This window comes from Heptranchias perlo, chromosome 5 (assembly GCF_035084215.1).
Source record: "Heptranchias perlo isolate sHepPer1 chromosome 5, sHepPer1.hap1, whole genome shotgun sequence".
Classification (NCBI taxonomy): Eukaryota; Metazoa; Chordata; class Chondrichthyes; order Hexanchiformes; family Hexanchidae; genus Heptranchias; species Heptranchias perlo.
In genome coordinates, this window is record NC_090329.1 from 82,220,750 (window position 1) to 82,240,628 (window position 19,879).

At 42.1% G+C, this 19,879-nt stretch overlaps 1 protein-coding gene across 7 annotated transcripts in view; it reads right to left on the minus strand.

Moving 5' to 3' along the window:
- Nucleotides 1–1,752: 1,752 nt before the first annotated feature.
- scara3 (scavenger receptor class A, member 3) overlaps nt 1,753–19,879 on the minus strand; it is a 46,544-nt gene continuing 28,417 nt past the window's right edge. For all 7 annotated transcript variants that reach the window (XM_067984737.1, XM_067984736.1, XM_067984738.1 and 4 more), the window contains 2 exons: nt 18,799–19,845; nt 1,753–5,077 (listed from right to left, as the gene is read on the minus strand). In XM_067984737.1, the coding sequence (XP_067840838.1) occupies nt 4,650–5,077; nt 18,799–19,845 (1,475 nt within the window). In that variant the 3' untranslated portion in view covers nt 1,753–4,649. The remainder of the gene's footprint in view (nt 5,078–18,798; nt 19,846–19,879) is intronic.

A 19,879-nucleotide genomic window follows, 5' to 3' on the forward strand; every position in this document is an offset into this window, starting at 1 on the left:
ATCCTTAAGATTGTACATACTACAACCACAGTTCACCAGCGATGGAGGAGGGCAATATGGAGTCCAGTGGCGGGGATACTAATCAAATCAACTGCTGTATCCTACATGATGTCAAGCTTCTTGTGTGTTGTGGTTGCATTCATCCAAACTAGTGGTGAGTATTCCATCACACTCCTGACTTTAGCCTTGTAGATGACGAAGAGGCAATGAGGAGACAGGAGGTGAGATACTCGTCGCAGAGTATCCAGCCTCTGTCCAGCTCTGGTAGCCATGGTGTTGATATGGCTGGCCCACATAAACTTCTGGTCAATGGTGACCCCCAAGAGGTTGATGGTGGAGGACTCTACAATAGTGATGCTGTTGAAGGTCAGGGAGAGATGGCTGGGATTTCTCTTGCCTGGCACTTACGTAGTGTGAATGTTACCTACCACTGGTCTGCCCAAGCCCAGATATTATCAAGGTGCTGCTGTATTCTGGCCTGGGCTGCTTCATTCTCAGAGGAGTTTTAAATGAAGATGTACACTATGCAATGTCTAGGAACAGCCCCATTCTGGACTGATGGAGTGAAGGTCACTGATGAAGCAGTTGAAGATGATTGCCTCAAGAACACTTCCATGCAGTGGTATCCTGAGGCTCTGATGATTGGTCTGTTGACAACCACAACCATTTTTTTTGTACACTTCAATTCCAATGAGCTCCCACTAACATCCAGCAACCTCACTTACTTCTGCCACTGGAAACGCACTTAGAAGCACAATAAGTGATCCACTATCATCAAGGGGATAGGATTGTGGTTAAAAAAAAACTAGCCATATACACTAATCACTTTGGTTGCACTTTCAACAGAGAGTTTTCTTTTGTTATTGTGGAATAAGATACTATCAAATGATTGGTATCCATGAGTTGAATGAGTGCAGAGGTCAATGTTGCTGAAAATATATGGGCACTGGATTGTGCACATGTGGAGAGAAGTTTTAATGCATTGGATGGATGTGGCAGTCAATGAACTGAAGATCTCTGTTAGAAGAAACTGTCATATATTTCTTTCTGCATTTCAGCATTTGGGATTGATGTTCTTAAGGATGCAGTGATGGGTCTTCGGAGAATGCCACAGGAGGCACAGAGGTTGTAGGCTTCCCTCTGTGCCTCTTGCGGCTGTGTTCTTAGCCAAGGGGGATACACCTGGAAGAGTGGCAGGAGAGTAGGAAGGCGGAGTAATAGTGAAGGATTAGAGTAGGAACTGAGTGAGGAAAGGAGGGAGGGTATCTCAGTAAGAAACTTGGGTGGGGCTTGGGTGTCAAAAGAGAATGAATATTTTAAAGTAGGGGAAGAGACCTTTACACTTGCCCTTTCTACTCCTTTTTGATGGGATAAAAATGTTTTAATTAGCAATAAATTCAGGGAATCCTCAATTGGCGCTTTCTCCCGACATTACACCACTTTTTCATCAAAATAATTTTACCAAAGTTAAGAAAAAGATCAGTCTGAGCCCTGCTTTTTGTTTCCTTTAAAGCAAAACAGATAATATGTAAGACGAGTTCCTCTATGTGCTAGGTGAATATGTTGATAGGGTTAGATGAAGTAGGGTGGGAGGAGGCTCATGTGGAGCATAAACACTGACATGGACCATTCTATGTAGGTGTAATGAAATTGTAATGGGTCTATGAATTTGCTATACCTAGTACAAAAGGAAAATCTTCCCCATGAACCATTATCCTCTGCTTTGATGACATAATGGACAATAATATAGAATTGTGTACTAAATTTATTAAGCCAGGACCTCAGATACCTGGTTATGATTAAAAGTTACAATGCTTACATGGGTTGGATGACATTTATAATACCATGCAAACCAGCTGCAGTTTTAACATAAGTAAAAAAAAAATCAGGAAACCTGTTCATTTTCCCCATTTACAATCAAATAATATTCCATTTTGTGGAAAATATTTCAGAATGTGATATATAGATATTAAAAGTAGTTTAAACCTTAAAATTGTTTTTACTGCATCACAGATTTTACTGTAAGGAGTAAAATGTATCGAGTACATGCTCGAGATAAATCCATGAATGTGACCATGTGTTTTTGGTAGAATTCATTTCAATACAGGATACGATATGCTAATAGTATTATAATGCAAACAAGTAATTCATTAGCACTAGCAAACAATAAAGGATATTACTATTACATTTGGCAAATAAAATGTACTTTTGTAGTGAAACTTGACTATTTCTCAGCCTGCAATTTCACATGTACCTTATAGTTACAACAGTAAACTGGACAGAAGGTCATTAAAATATAATTCTCATCATATTGCATACTTGCAAAAATGTTCCACCATAGCTATTGTCTTTGTACTTTATGAAAAAAATAACAATTTATGGAATGCATGCAAAAGATCAACACATTCCTTAGTCCTTACTGATCCCCAAATAGAGCAATAACAGTCCCTGAAATGTTACGAATGTGAAGATTCAGACTAACAGATTTCTTAGGTGTCATTTTCCATGTTTCTGCTTGAACATCTAATAATTTCTCCAAATACTGAAATGAATGTTGATATCTATTCTGGATCCATCATATCTTTTAAATTAACGCAAAACAATTTTTTCCTATGGGTTCATTTAGTAAGCTGGTATAGTGTCAATTTTAGAAAAGGCCTTTATAGTTGCTATGTACATGAAGATATCATAATATGTACATTTGATTTATATTTTATTTTCTTTGTGGGGGGGGGGGAATTGTTACACTCCTGGGTAAACATATGGAAAAATATTTATCCTGGCTGTTAGCAAAGTCAAAATTCTCTGTAATTTGAACCTTATTTTGTTTATATAGATCTAATACTTAGCAACATGGCTACCATCAGCGTTAATTTCAGAAACACTGAGGGCTACAGTAGCAGAAAATGTTTGATTTCTCAATGGAAACATGTAATAAATTTAAATAAGAGTAGCTTGATGTCAGGCAGTAAACAGTTTTACTTCACACAGCCCTGTTGTCACAGGGTTGACGTTCAGTGGAGGCCTGTACTCCAATCTGCGCACAATAAGCTTATTCAGTTGGGTTACTAATGAGAGTACACCCATGGAGAAAATAACACTTTATATATCTGGTGAGTCCTGCCCTCCCAGAGCCATATTAGGATGGACATGCTTCATGCTTCTTCCAGATCACTAAGCAGCATAGGTGTCAGAACTGTGAAGAACACCAACAAGTTTCATAGACTTTGGTGCATATTCACAAAGCTTTGACGGATTCATTTTCCTATAACTTTTACAATTAATTGTGGGATTTATTTTCCAGCTGAAATTTTAGAGCAGGCTATTTGCCCAAAATTGTAGAAAATCAAAAATTAAGAAATTAGCAAAAACTTTGTTAATATGAAAATGAGAAAGAAACAAATGCTTAAATTGTTAACGGCCTTTTGACAAAAAAAGTTATTTATGGTTTTTCCTTTAAGTTTAAAATCTTGCACTATAGTCAGTGTTCAGAGTAGAATAATCCAGTGAATAATCACCTATAAATGATGCATTCATGTCAAAAATAATGGAGTATAAATATGCTGACACCCAGTTTCGGGCACGAAGGCAACGATGTGAGCGCAACACGTGCCTGAACTGGGAGGCCCAAGGCTGACCCAAAATTAGGCCTAGGGCCGTATTAATATTAATTTGGGGGAGCTGTCGGCACCTGTCGTGCCTCCACAGGCAGCTCACCCATTTGAAGAAATGAATACTGGGTCACTTGCCTCGCTGCAGTGGTCCAAAAGCAAGGACGGGATGGGGGGTGGGTAGTGGAGCAGCAACGAATTGGGGGGGGGTGGGGTGGGGTGGGGTGGTGCGCATTCAGGATACTGTGGAGCCAGCGAGCATTCCTGCTCTCTCTGGTGCCGCAGCAATGATTTCCTTCTATTTCTTTTTTGTTTTAAACTTGCCATTAACCCCTCAAGAATCCCGAGCAGAGCAGGCCGGGCTCCTGCTTCACTCTACGATACCGAATTTAGCAGAGAGGACCTAAAACGGGCATTAAGCCGCTCATTTACATAATACCTGTTTTAGATGGTCGTCAGGGATGCCCGAAAAGTCGCCCAACCCAATATCAGATTGGACATCTTCCAGGCCCTGTGTGTGCGGGACATCGATCCTCAAAATTAGCCCACTGTGCACCCATTTTACGCCCACAAAACGGATGCAACGAGGTCCAATTTCTATCCCAACATCTTTTCGAATCCCTCCTCTCCTGAAGGCAGTGACTCACAGTGGGGTGGAGCTCCTTGGATGTCACAACTCTTGGGTACTTCACCTAAGTGGCCTTTCGAACAATTAAAGCAAGAAGGTTAAAACTGAACACTGGGATGCTGAGACATTTGGTTGTGAACCTCATTAGTCAAACTGCGGAAACAATTAGCCTTTTACTAGTCAACAGATATTTGAGCACTGTCATAGCGGTCAAAATGCATGTCAACTTTCATCAATGATTATTTAAACTTGGTGGTAACTAATTGCATGTGATCAGGGGATCACACGACAATGATGTCAACTATATCAGTTTGAATGATTAAAATGGAAATAAGGCTGATTTCCTTTGTGATACAACATGAGAAATATTATATAATAAACATACAGTAAGTTTAAACAGTTGAAAAAAATCAAAGTGCTTCCATTGATGGACCTGGTGGTCCTTGGGATCCTGGGGGGCCCAATTTCCCCATTTCTCCCCTAAGTCCCCGTGGGCCTGGAATCCCAGGATCTCCTGTAATTCCTGATTGTCCTTTGGGCCCAGGCGGTCCTGACTTTCCTTGTCGTCCCTGTGGTCCTTTGTCTCCCTTAGGGCCAGCTTCTCCTCGAAGACCAGGCCTTCCCAAGGTACCTTTATCTCCTTTAGGACCAGGACCCCCTACTGGGCCTTTTGAACCTTTTTCTCCACGAACACCAGGAGGTCCAATCAAACCTCGTGCGCCTGGTTTTCCTGTGGGTCCTGGATCACCCGTGTCACCTTTTAGTCCAGCGGGTCCAACATTTCCTTTTATCCCTGCCTCTCCTTTGCTTCCCTTTGGTCCTGGAAGACCTGGAATGCCTATGATAAAAGTATGACAACTATGAATAAATTTTAGTAGCATAGATCAGAATGTCTAATCATTTGGACTAAGGTGACTCCATGCATATCTCTATGGTTGCTGCAGCTTTATACAGATCGGTTACGCCAAAAATAAAAGTGTACAGTACTTCATTCAATTATAACATTCTTTCTGTTATTGTGACAAGGATGCCATTATGCTGCTTCCTTGCTTATGATTTAGTAGGTCAGGTACCTACAGGTACTTGGTATTGTAAAATGGCCATCTGTTCCAAAAACTGATTGCTCAGCTAGACTTGCGTATATATGTTTGTATGGGAAACTTAGTTAAATAATACCAAATGTGATAAATTAAGACATTTGTATAACGCACATATTTGTGCTACTATTTCCACAAAATAAACTTAACTAATGATCATAATTATTCTGAAAAAGAATCCCAATTTTGTGTAATATCGTTATCAAGTGGTTTTGGTCATACTGACTGATCATTCTACAAGGCTATGAACTTTACTCTTGCAAATCTATATATGCAAAGTTGGAATTTGTCTATAAACTTATTATTTCAGGTGTATAGATTCGGGATCTGAAATTTCACGATACTCAGATGAGTCACGTTATCATATGCAGGTGACTTCAGTGCTTTTGCATTTTATGGTTGCTGTAAAGAAAGAAGCTGTATTTAAAATAGGCACCTCGCACATCCCCAGGACATCCCAAAGAGCTTTGCAGTCAGTGAATTATTTTTAAAACTGTTGTTGCTTAGGCAAACATAGCAGCCAATTTGCACTCAGCATGGTTCCACAAACAGCAAATGAGATAAATGACCAGATAATCTGTTATGGTGGCATTCATTGATTGAGGAATGTTGGCCAGGACACTAGAACTCCATACTTTTCTTTGAACAGTGCCATGGGATGTTTTATGTCCACATGAACAAGAAGATGGGACCTTGGTTTAACAAATCATTTGAAAGACAGCACCTCTGACAATGCAGCATTCCTTCCATACTGAGTTGTCAGCTTAGACCATGTGCTTAAGTCCTGAAGTGGAGCTTGAACCCATATGCCAACATGCTGTGGTCATTTTTTGCAGGCACTTAGCAGTAAACCAGTAGTCCTAAAGGGACCACTGGAGGCTGTCACCCAAAAGGTAAGTTTTAAGATTTTTAATGATTTTATTGTAGAGCCAAGAACAGCAGTGCTCTTCCTGGTCCACATTAAATCTGCTGGCCACTGCCATCCACTGTCTCGTCCCCCTTCCAATTGCCTCCCACTCCCAACCACCCATGGACTCTCCTGAGGACCTCGGCCGGTGTCCAGGCTGGCTGATCTTGCAGCCCCCGTGACCAGCGAGGTGCCTCTGGAGCCCGCAAGGCACCCGCAGCTCACTGGTTCTACCCTAATGAGGCTGGCAAACAAATTTACCGTGACCCTTGCACCGTTCTCATTAGGCGCGTGCCAGGAACTGTACTAGGAACGCACCCGAATTTGGGCATGATCCAATTTCTAGGCAACACCATTAAGTCTCTGGCCCCATTGGGCCGCCCTTTTTTTATATATTCGTTCGTGGGATGTGGGCGTCGCTGGCGAGGCCAGCATTTATTGCCCACCCCTAATTATCCTTGAGAAGGTGGTGGTGAGCCGCCTTCTTGAATCGCTGCAGTCTGTGTGGTGACGGTTCTCCCACAGCGCTGTTAGGAAGGGAGTTCCAGGATTTTGACCCAGCGACGATGAAGGAACGGCGATATATTTCCAAGTCGGGATGGTGTGTGATTTGGAGGGGAACGTGCAGGTGGTGTTGTTCCCATGTGCCTGCTGCCCTTGTCCTTCTAGGTGGAAGAGGTCGCGGGTTTGGGAGGTGCTGTCGAAGAAGCCTTGGCGAATTGCTGCAGTGCATCCTGTGGATGGTGCACACTGCTGCCACTGTGTGCCAGTGGTGAAGGGAGTGAATGTTTAGGGTGGTGGATGGGGTGCCAATCAAGCGGGCTGCTTTGTCCTGGATGGTGTCGAGCTTCTTGAGTGTTGTTGGAGCTGCACTCATCCAGGCAAGTGGAGAGTATTCCATCACACTCCTGACTTGTGCCTTGTAGATGGTGGAAAGGCTTTGGGGAGTCAGGAGGTGAGTCACTCACCGCAGAATACCCAGCCTCTGACCTGCTCTTGAAGCCACAGTAGTTATATGGCTAGTCCAGTTAAGTTTCTGGTCAATGGTGACCCCCAGGATGTTGATGGTGGGGGATTCGGCGATGGTAATGCTATTGAATGTGAAGGGGAGGTGGTTAGACTCCCTTTTGTTGGAGATGGTCATTGCCTGGCACTTGTCTGGCACGAATGTTACTTGCCACTTATCAGCCCAAGCCTGGATGTTGTCCAGGTCTTGCTGCATGCGGGCTCGGACTGCTTCATTATTTGAGGGGTTGCGAATGGGACTGAACACTGTACAATCATCAGTGAACATCCCCATGTCTGACCTTATGATGGAGGGAAGGTCATTGATGAAGCAGCTGAAGATGGTTGAGCCTAGGACACTGACCTGAAGAACTCCTGCAGCAATGTCCTGGGGCTGAGATGATTGGCCTCCAACAACCACAACCATCTTCCTTTGTGCTAGGTATGACTCCAGCCACTGGAGAGTTTTCCCCCTGATTCCCATTGACTTCAATTTTACTAGGGCTCCTTGGTGCCACACTCGGTCAAATGCTGCCTTGATGTCAAGAGCAGTCACTCTCATCTCACCTCTGGAATTCAGCTCTTTTGTCCATGTTTGGACCAAGGCTATAATGAGGTCTGGAGCCGAGTGGTCCTGGCGGAACCCAAACTGAGCATCGGTGAGCAGGTTATTGGTGAGTAAGTGCCGCTTGATAGCACTGTAGATGACACCTTCCATCACTTTGCTGATGATCGAGAGTAGACTGATGGGGCGGTAATTGGCCGGATTGCCTGGACTTCCCTGAATGGGTGTTACTGGGCTTGCACGTAAGTCTTTGCATGTTAATGAAGTGGGATGGGACTTTCCCAGCTCACCACCTCGAATTCTGCTGCGTACATCCATTGGGCACCCCATCGGGAGCCAAAAATGCTGCTGGCAGCGCTTCTGCCAGGACCTTCCTCCAACTGGAGGGTCTGATGGGTGTCCAGAAACATACTGAAGATGTCTTCTAGCAGCAAGTAAGAGCATCCTATTTCCTTTACAAGACAATTATAGGGCCTTGGGTCCTTCAAATTGCTGCTGGAGAGCAGCACTAGAAGGGTCTGAATCTGGCAACTAAGAACACAACTGCAGGCCTTTCAGACCTGCAACTGCTCACCTGTTTCTTCTCCTCATTCCCAGTCTAAGACCTTGTCTTTTAGCTGTGTTTGCTGTAACTAGCTGAGCGAGATTACAGTGCCACTTCAGGAGCAAGTAAGAATAACTGATGTTGCAGTGATCCTATTATTTCAATATACTGAGGGCATTGAGGATTTTAATATTATACCAGTCAATCAGTGGTGTTGCATATGGGAGTCAAGATAAAAGGGGGAATTTTAACTCCCACTGGGGGAAACTGGACGGAACGATAAGCAAATGAGGAAGACTCTTGCCTATCGGTTATTGTCCACCATCTACTAATGATTCAATTTCGGCCTATCAAATTTCATTGACAGAATTTGGAATTGAAAGTGGGGGGCTTGATCAAGAAGTCTGCAGATGATACAAAAATTGGCCGTGTGGTTGATAGTGAGAAAGCTGTAGACTGCAGGAAGATATCAATGGACTGGTCAGGTGGGCAGAAAAGTGGCAAATGGAATTCAATCCAGAGAAGTGTGTGGTAACACATTAGGGGAGGGCAAACCAGGCAAAGGAGTACACAATAAACGGGAGGATACTGAGAGGTGTAGAGGAAGTGAGGGACCTTGGAGTGCATGTCCACAGATCACTGAAGGTAGCAGGACAGGTAGATAAGGTGGTTAAAAAGGCATACGGGATATTTTCCTTTATTAGCCGAGGCATAGAATATAAGAGCAGGGAGGTTATGCTAGAACTGTATAAAGCATTGGTTAGGCCACAGCTTGAGTGCTGCGTACAGTTCTGGTCACCACATTACAGGAAAGATGTGATTGCACTAGAGAGGGTACAGAGGAGATTTACAAGGATAGCCAGGGCTGGAGAATTTTAGCTATGAGAAAAGATTGGATAGGCTGGGGTTGTTTTCTTTGGAACAAAGGAGGCTGAGGGGAGGTTTAATTAAGGTATATAAAATTATGATGGGACTAGATAGAGTGGGTAGGGAGGAACTATTTCCCTTAGCAGAGAGGTCAGTGACCAGGGGACATAAGATTTAAAGTAATTGGTAGAAGGATTAGAGGCGAGCTGAGGAGAAACTTTTTCACCCAGAGGGTGGTGGAGGTCTGGAACTCATTGCTTGAAAGGGTGGTAGAGGCAGAAACCCTCAACTCATTTAAAAAGTACTTGGATGTGCACTTGAAGTGCCGTAACCTACAGGGCTACGGACCAAGTGCTGGAAAGTGGGAATAAGCTGGGTAACTCTTTTTCGGCCGGCACAGACATAATAGGCCGCATGGCCTCCTTCTGTGCCGTAACTTTCTTTGATTCTATGATCTTCTACCCTTAGGTCACCATTCTTTTTTAACTGCCATCAGGTGGATTAGCAAAGAAGCAAATAAACAGCAGATTGTCACAAAAATGCTTGGCATCACCCAGCTCGACTCCCAGTTACAGATACACCTTACTTAGATCTGGCATTGCCTGACACAACTGATCATCTGCAATTATATGGCCAGCTGGCACCTCTGTTCAGAAACCTGTTCTGCAGCCAAGCAGCTTTTCATTGGTACTGTGAAAGGAATTCCAAGCAATTGTTTTGCTTTGTTTGATGAGACCAACTGGAATCATCTAAAACAAGAAGTTGCTACCTTGTATTTGCATCCTCCAAGTTTCATCTGCCAAACAAATCATATCTTGTGTAATAAAGCACAGCTGTTAAATGTCACGGGGGAAGATTTCTAAAAAAAGTTTACAATTTTACACAGCCTAACCAAAAGAACTCAACCAAGAATGGATATTGCCTTATTCACTATGTGTCGTATTTAGGGCACAGGGGAAATTTTTACCCCATGTGTACTGAAATGCCATCTGAAATGTAAGGTCATGGACCAGAATAATCCATTAAAAATCAGGCAAATCAACTTTATGATGTTAAACATCTCCTTGCAAAAGATTTGCCTGGAAAAACTGCTGACACAAAAGGCACAGGTGGTTGAGTTCTATCAGAGGTACTAGTTGCTTTCCTGGCCCATTTTTTTCCATGGTTTCTGTCACAGGTAGTGTTTAGTCTTAATGTAAGGCAGTAAACATTATCCCTATCTGGAGGAGAGATTAAATCAGACCCTATAACTACAGGCCAAAATCCCTACCATTAATCATGTCAAAGTGTATGGAAACCTTAAAGAAAAAAAAAGTTGCTGCAACATCTCAGATATAATAATTCGATATCTGGTCATCAATTTGACTTTAGAGCAACTCAGTCTCAACCTAATGGTTTAAAAATTGAATGATTCCTTTGATGCCACTATAAACTTACAGCAATAATCGTTCATAGTTTTAGAGCCTTTAATAGGACATGGCATCATCCTCTCATTGAGAAGCTAGTCTTTGGCTGTTCTGGCGAGCTGCTGAACTGGATAAATGACTTCCTTAGAGAATAACATTAAGTAAACAATGGCCTTTTGCAATACCTTATAAATAAATTTAATAACAGTTCACAATCTTCTGGAAGATCTGCTCACTAAGATAAGGATAATTAATTTGCACTGTAAAGATTGCAACATTTTGTTCAAGTACTTTTTATCCTAGAAAATTACCACAGTTCAAAACAATTTCTCAGTTTACAGTTTTTTTTAAAAAAAGGTTTGTTTGAGGTTCTTGCCCCCTTTTCAGTAGTATATTTGGTGAACTCCCTCCCCCTCCCTAAATGTAGAGTCAGGGAGAAAACTTTAATAATAGCAGATCACCTTTGGCATTGCCAGCAGTGAGTCAGAGGATTTGCTGTTTTATAACAATCAGGATGCTTACGCCATGTAGGTGATAACATTTGGGTCACTAATTTACAATAGCGAAGCCCTATTAGAAATCCTGGAGTTAGCCTAAACCCTTGTTTGTCACTGTCTCTGCACCTGGAATGTGCCAACGTCACATGCCTATGGGAAGGGAATTTCAGCCCTATTTGAATAATTTTCACAGCTCTAAACAACCTTGTGTGTAGGCTCCCAGTGCCATTTGATCTAGGGCCAGCTGGTTTTGGCTGTACTGAGGCCACCACACGGGCTGAAACATATTGGGTGGCTCCTATCGTATTATCACTATTTCAGCAATGTCTTTCAGTTTCATGTGCACCTCATGGAACCCTGCAATTTGGAGTTCTTGATTCTGGACGGCCCAGGTTGAGAATGAACTGAGGAAATGCATTCACAGTCCAGCTTTAAACCCATATTCTCTTTATGTTATGTTCACAATTCAAAAGAACGGTGCGATTCAGACATTTTAAGATGATATGATCCTATGTAATATTATGCTATTTAAGAGCTAACTGAAGTAGAACTTTCTAAATTACAATAGTGCTAAGCATCCTCTAAGCATTGCTGAGGTGTCCCTTACCACAGAGTTATCAAAGTATTTGCTCAGGTGATGACACCTTGCAATCTTCATTTTTGTTTTAAGGACACTGTCTGCAATCACATCCCAGATCATAGAAAGCCTTTTAGCTCCCACAGACAAATTGGCATCAGTCTGGCATTTTAAAATTATGGGGAAGAGCAAGATAACAGAATCTATTTTAAATCTAGTTTGCAAACATCTTTTATAATTATACACAAACTTAAAAAGGACATGATTCCTATATCTGTCACAGGTGTTGCAGTGAATTTGCACACTGGACATTTGAAAATAAGCTTTTTGTTGTATCACTGATTTCTGTGTGGTCCTAAGTGTAATAATTCCTATTCCAACTTATGATTCAAAGGAAGTGCTAGTGCTTATGTGTGTTGTGATGTCTCTGCTGGTCAGCTTGAATCGTACTGTCTGTGTTGTTTGCCTAATCGTGCACCTTCTATAAAGAGCAGATTATCTTGCTCAGTGGGAGAACATCTGGGTAATAGTGGTCATAACATAATTAGGTTTAAAGTAGTTACAGAAAGGGACTAAGAACAACCAAAGGTGAAAATAACCAACTTGATAGAGCCAATTTCAGTGAATTGAGAAGGGATTCAGCACAGGTGAACTGGATATAAAGACTGGCCAAGAAAACAGTAAATCAGCAATGACAGGCCTTTAAGGTGGAGATAGTTCAGGTACAAACCAAGCACATTCCCATAAAGAGGAAAGATAGGGCATCGAAAGCTGGAGCTCCCTGGATGACAAAGGAAATAGAGGTTAAAATAAAACAGAAAAAGGAGGTTTATGATAAATGTCAGGTACAGAATACAGTAGCAATCCAGGCAGAATACAGAGAGCGCAGAGGAAAATTGAAAAAGTATCTAAGAAGGGTAAAGAGAGAATGAGAAAAGATCAGCGGGTAACATAAAAGGGAACCCAAAAATCTTTTATAAACATATAAAAAGTAAAAGGATAGTTAAAGAAATGGTGGGTTAATTAGGGACAAAAAAGGGAACCTTCTTGTGGAGGCAGAGAGCATGACTGAGGTATTGAATGAGTACTTTCCATCTGTCTTCACAAAAGAGGATGAAGTTAATGTCACAGTAGAGGAGGGTGTATAAATATTGGATAGAATAAAAATAGCTAGAAAGGAAGTGCTAAACAGGTTGGCATCGCTCAAAGTTAACAAGTCACCCGGTCCAGATGGGATGCATCCTAGGTTGCTGAGGGAAGCTAGGGTGGAGATAGCAGAAGCCCTGACCACAATCTTTCAATCCTCCTTGGATATGGGAATGATGCCAGCGGACTGGCGGATTGCAAGTGTTACACCCCTGTTCAAAAAAGGGGAGAGGGATAAACTTGGTAACTACAGGCCAGTGAGTCTAATGTCAGTGGTGGGAAAACTACTAGAGACCACTGTCAAGGGCAAAATTAATTCTCACTTGGAGAAGCCCGGGTTAATAAGGGACAGCAGCACAGATTTGTTAAAGGCAAATTGTGTCTGTCTAACCTGATTGAGTTCTTTGATGAAGTATCAGAGAGGGTTGATGAAGGTAGTGCAGTAGATGTTCTATATATATAGACTTTCAAAAGGCATTTGATAAAGTACCACACAACAGACTTATTCGGAAAAAAAAGCACATGGTATTAAAAGGATGGTGGTAACATGGGTATGTAATTGGCTAAAGGAGGCAGAGAGAATTGGTGAACAGAGATTTTTCTGACTGGACAGAAATATGCAGTCGGGTCCCTCAGGGGTCGGTATTAGGACCACTGCTTTTCTTGTTATATATAAATGATCTGGACTTGAGTATAGGGGGTACAATTTCAAAGTTTGCGGATGATACAAAACTTGGCAACGTAGTAAATAGTGAGGAGGAGAGTAGCAGACTTCAGGAGGACATAGACAGATTGGTGAAATGGGCAGACATATGGCAGATGCAATTTAATGCGGATAAGTGTGAAGTGATGCACTTTGGGAGAAACAACATGGAGAGGCAGTATAATCTAAATGGTACTATTTTGAGGGGATTCAAGAGTAGAGGGACCTGTGGGTGCATGTTCACAAATCTTTGAAGGTGGTTGATAAGGTGGTTAAAAAAGTGTATGGGATACTTGGCTTTGTAAATAGGGGTATTGAATACAAAAACAAGGAAGTCAGTCTAAACTTTTACGAATCACTGGTTGGGCCTCAGCTGGAGTATTGTAAACAATTCTGGGCACCACACTTTAGGAAGGATGTCATGGCCTTGGACAGGGTAGAGAGAGGGTTTACCAGGATACCACCAGAGATGAGGGACTTCAGTTATGTGGAATGATTGGAGAAGCTAGGATTGTTCTCCTTAGAGCAGAGAAGGTTAAGAGGAGACCTAATAGGTCAAAATAATGTGAGGTTTTGACAGAGCAAATAGGGAGAAACTGTTTCCTCTGGTAAGTGAGTCGGTAGCCGAAGATTATAGATTTAAAATCATTGGCAAAAGAACTAGAGGGGAAATTAGGAGATATTTTTTCACACAGAAGGTTGTTAAGATCCGGAACGTACTACCTGAAAGGGTGGTGGAATCAGATTCCTTAGGAACTTTCAAAAGGCAATTGTACATATACTTGAGGAGGACTAATTTACAGGGTTACAGGGGAAAAGCTGGGGAGTGGGACTAATTGGATAGCTCTTTCAAAGAGTCGGCCGGCACAGGCATGATGGGCTGAATGGCATCTTTCTGTACTGTAAAATTCTATGGGGGTAATTTTAACCCCCCGAGGACTATTGAGGAGGTGGGTTAAAACTGAAAAAAATGTTTTAACCTCTGTTTCAAATATAACTCCTGGGGGCCGGGTTTTCCGGGTTTTGGGAAACCCAGCAGCTGTAGGGAGGTGATAACAGCTGGATGGAACAGGTAAATGCCTTTCCAGCACTGCTTGTGGGCCAGGAGGAGCAGGAATGCTTCCCCCCGGCCCACCAAGCTACCTTGTAAATCTCCCCACGATCCGACCCCCTCAATCAGCCGACACCCCCCCTCAATCGGCCAACACCTCCCCACGATCGGACCCCCCGATATCTGACTCGCCTCCCGATCCCTGATGTCTCACTCACCTCCTGATCTCCAACGTCCAATTCCCCCCAACCTCAACTCCCTCCCAAAGTCCAACTCCTCCCCCCCGACCTCCGATGTCCAACACCCCCCCGCCAATGTTTGACTCTCCAATCCCTCCCCCAGGACCTCCGGGAAACCTGTATTTCTGGGTTTCCTGACCGCTAAGTCTCCCCCTCGCCTCCCCGTTATTATCGGGGCCTATAATTCTATGATTCACCGACCCCAGCACTAGACAGGAGCAGTGTATTGGGTGTCAGTGATAGCACACTCGCCTCAGAGTCAGGAGGTTGTGGGTTCAAGCCTCACTGCATGGACTTGAGCACATAATCTAGGCTGGCACTTCTATGCAGTACCGAGTGAGTGCTGTCTTTTGGATGAGACGTTAAACCTCGTCTGCCCTCAGGTGGACGTAAAAATCCCACGGCACTATTCGAAGAGCAGGGAAGTTCTCCTGGTGTCCCGGCCAACATTTATCCCTCAACCAACAGTACCAAAAGAAATGATTTCATTGCTGTTTGTGGGAGCTTTCTGTGTGCAGATTGGTTGCCGTGTTTCCTAAATTACAACAGTGCGTACACTTCAAAAGTACTTAATTGGCTGTACAGCAGTTTGGGATGTCCTGAGGTTGTGAAAGGTGCTATATAAATGCAAGTTTTTCTTTATCCGAAGTGTGTTGCTCCAGACCAGCTCCAGGATTGCTGAAAATTCCTGCTCCAGGCCATTTACACGACCCGCGTGATCTCCAATGCAGGTCGAGTCCATCTGGGTACTGACCTGGACCCCCATAAAATTTCAGCACCATGATTCTTTTTAGCTGCCTTATAAGGGGGGAGGGGCGATTGAGTGGATCGTTAAAAACTTTTCTGTGCTGCATTCCCCCCCCTCACCGGGCACCCAAGATGCTCCCATATATGACCACATCCTGATCATGGTTACCAGTGCCTGTTCCTCTGCATTTCCACTAGTGGAGCAGGGCCAAGGATTTTTGTCCCCAATGTGGTTATAATAATAACTAATAGTCTGAACTGTTACAACAGTAATGGATTTAGCTCAGCACCACTGGAGTTGGCAGTTACTAAATCTGCTACTTACTTCCAAATAAAGTTCTATTATTTTGACTTAATGTTTCAAAGGCGTGACCTTCATATAAGATTATGGTTCTCTTCTGAAACTTCAAAAGTAGCACTATTATAAAGTTTGCAGTAGCCTTGTACTTAGTTGGTATCTTGCACTCTCCCCCATTAGCCAGTTTGTTTAGATGTAGGAATCTGTGGCTTGCAATCTAGAAATTCCTGCTGACAGTACTCCTTATTTCCTCCACTTGCTTTGTATGCTCTTCATTTACAGACTTCTCACAGATTGATTGCAAAGAGAAAGATAACAGTGGTATCTAAATATGCACTGACACTATCCTACAGGCATTTTGTTTAAACCAATGCGAATTTACGTACATGTTTATGGGACAGCCATAAGAGCCTACATTTGGGAAGTCAGTATTCAAAGATATGTTTTGCTTATTGTAAACTACTATTTTCATAGTTATAATAATCAAAAAACTGAATTACTTTAGAATCATGTTAGATGCACTCTGTAGGGACAGAGAAAAACAAGTTGGTTGTAACCACATTTGAGCCTGTCAGAAATGCTAATCCATTACTGAATCAGGAAGAGATCAGGACTTGTGGTGATCTGTTTTTTGCAAACTTGAATATATACAAATTTGTATGAATTTGTATGTTGCTAAAATATCAACAGAAAAAGAAAAATTATAAGCATGCTCTTCTCAATATTTTTTTTAATGTACATCCCCACAGCAACTGACTACTTTAAGGATACAAAGTGTTAAAGACAGATAAACTGGAGAGCAGTGAATGCAAACAGATGTGTTGTAAATCCATGGCATAGACTGGAGAAATGAAGTTTGTAAATATGTGCTAAAGATTTATTTTAGCACTGCAGTGCAAATAAAATTAATGTCATAAAAAGGTTAAATTATGAGGAGAAATTATATAAACTAGGCTTGTATTCCCTGGAATAAAGAAGGGTGAGGGATGATTTGATTGAGGTTTTTAGGATTTTGAAAGGAATTGATAAGGTAGATGAAGAGAAACTTTTTCTGCTGGTGGGGAGTCTAGGATAAGGGGACATAGGAACATAGGAACAGGAGTAGGCCATTCAGCCCCTCGTACCTGCTCCGCCATTTGATAAGATCATGGCTGATCTGTGATCTAACTCCATATACCTGCCTTTGGCCCACATCCCTTAATACCTTTGGTTGCCAAAAAGCTATCTATCTCAGATTTAAATTTAGCAATTGAGCTAGTATCAATTGCCGTTTGCGGAAGAGAGTTCCAAACTTCTACCACCCTTTGTGTGTAGAAATGTTTTCTAATCTCGCTCCTGAAAGGTCTGGCTCTAATTTTTAGACTGTGCCCCCTACTCCTAAAATCCCCAACCAGCGGAAATAGTTTCTCTCTATCCATCCTATCTGTTCCCCTTAATATCTTATAAACTTCGATCAGATCACCCCTTAACCTTCTAAGCTCCAGAGAATACAACCCCAATTTGTGTAGTCTCTCCTCGTAACTTAACCCTTGAAGTCCGGGTATCATTCTAGTAAACCTACGCTGCACTCCCTCCAAGGCCAATATGTCCTTCCAAAAGGTGTGGTGCCCAGAACTGCTCACAGTACTCCAGGTGCGGTCTAACCAGGGTTTTGTATAGCTGCAGCATAACTTCTGACCCCTTGTACTCCAGTCCTCTAGATATAAAGGCCAACATTCCATTTGCCTTCTTGATTATTTTCTGCACCTGTTCATGACACTTCAATGATCTATGTACCTGAACCCCTAAGTCCCTTTGGACATCCACTGTTTTTAACTTTTTACCATTTAGAAAGTACCCTGTTCTATCCTTTTTTGATCCATAACCTTAAAATCAGCGCCAGGCCATTCAGGAGAGAAGTTAGGAAACATTTCTTTACGCAAGGGGTGGTAGAAATGTGGAACTCTCTCAAACCAGAAACAGTAGATGCTAGCTCAATTAATAATTTTAAACCTGAGATCAATAGATTTTTGCCAGCCAAGGGCATTAAGGGATATGGAGCCAAGGCGGGGAAATGAAGTTAGGATACAGATCAGCCATGATCTCATTGAATGCTGGAACAGGCTCGAAGGGCTGGATGGCCTACTCCTGTTCTTATGTTGCTATGTTCCTAAAACAGTACCGCAATACCTCTGAAATATGAACTTTAAACTTGGCATTTAAAGTTTAAGGTCTGTGTGAGGGTGCATTTAGGTGGTTTGAACAGTATTTTAGAAACACCCCTGTGGTAGGTTTGATTATTTATAAACCAAAATGATGGCAAGGGTAGGTATGGGTGGGCCATCTCTTACGTAAGTGAACCTATCTCACACATATCCTTCTTTTCATTCTCCTCCAAACACAAAAAGAGCAATACCAGAATTTTGATCATCAATAAATCTTTGGGACAAAAAATGGGCAAAATCCTCCAAAAATAAAAACACAAAAAGATTCAAGTCTCACAAGCTCAAAGTTCAAGTCCACTTTCGCATATGTTCCAAATAAGCAGGTCTACATTTAAATATTGACTCTCTGTCAACCCTGACCCTGGTCACCCATTTCATATGAGCGATTTGAGTGAACAGTGCAGTCCCTGTGAGAAAATCAGGGAATCGTTCCTGCGATGATTTCCATCCTTTTACCACTAACTATAATATTAGGATGAAGCCTTCACACGACTTGTGTGAGAGCACTTACGGCCAGGCTGCAAGGCCATGCAGAAGATGATATTCATTGCACAGTGGGCTGACATCCAATGAGTGCAACTGCTACACAATTTCCTGGCCCCCAATCTAATCTGGCACCACCAGCCATAACGAATGGAAACATAACCCTACAATCACAATGCAGGATTCTGATTTTATTTTAAAAAAGGAAATAAAAGTTGCTCACCTCTTAAAATTGTGAAGTTTTTAATTGCTTCTCCATGTTGTGCATCGACAATTTTCATTTCTTCCATTACAAGAGCAAGTTTGCTTATTTCTCCATTCAGTGTTGCACTTAAGAGATTATAGTGTTGCCGTAACATATCAGTGGTGCTCTGAATAATGGTCAGAGAATTGTTCAGATGGTAAAGTTCTTCTGAATGTTCTCCAAGCCCACTCGAGCAAGATGCCCTCACATCGCTGATATATTTTATCATACTGTGCACATGGTTGTTTGTGGCATTGATGTTGGCCAGTATGGTGTTAATTTCAGTTTCATGGGAAACCATTCGTCCCATGATGGTTTCGAACCTTTCAGCCGTCCTATTTTCATAATATTTTGTGTGATAAAGAATGTCCTGAATAGTTTCTTCATGGTCATCAAGGAAGGTAGATATATTTTCGAACTGCTCATGCACAGCCAGTAATTGCAAGCTTAAGTCATGCATGACCTCAGAATTCTGTGAGACCCTCTGGAGTGTAGTAGCCAGAGTACTCTGAATATTTTTCACCACGTCATTCATCTTGCTCACTGAAGCCCTTAAAACTCCAAACACTTTTGTAGAGTTCTGCCAGTCTGTCACTATCTTCTGTAATATTAAGGTTTCCTCATCAGTTTTTCTTTGAATTTCTTCAAGCCATAAAGAATTCTGGTTGGTGGTGAAGTTAATGTGTTGTATACCAATCCTTATTTTGTACTGGTCCTGGGACAGTCTCCTCATAAACTCATCGAGTTCCTTTACACGTGCTTGCAGGCTGTTTACTTGCATTGAAAAACTTTCCACTGTTTGGTTGATCTGTTCAATTGACATTGAATAATGGTTAACCTCCTTATTGATTTTTCTGTTGTCAGATGAAAGTGTTAGATGGTTTTGGACAGTCTCATCCAGCACGGGTTCTTGTGCCAAAAGTAGCTGCTGAATCTGTTCAAACTCTTTCTGCAAGTCAATGATATCTTGTGAAAACTGGGAAACTTCATGGCAGGAAGAGCAATTCTTGCTTATGGATTTTTGATCTGTGGTGGGGAATAAAAAAAGTTATTTTGCTTT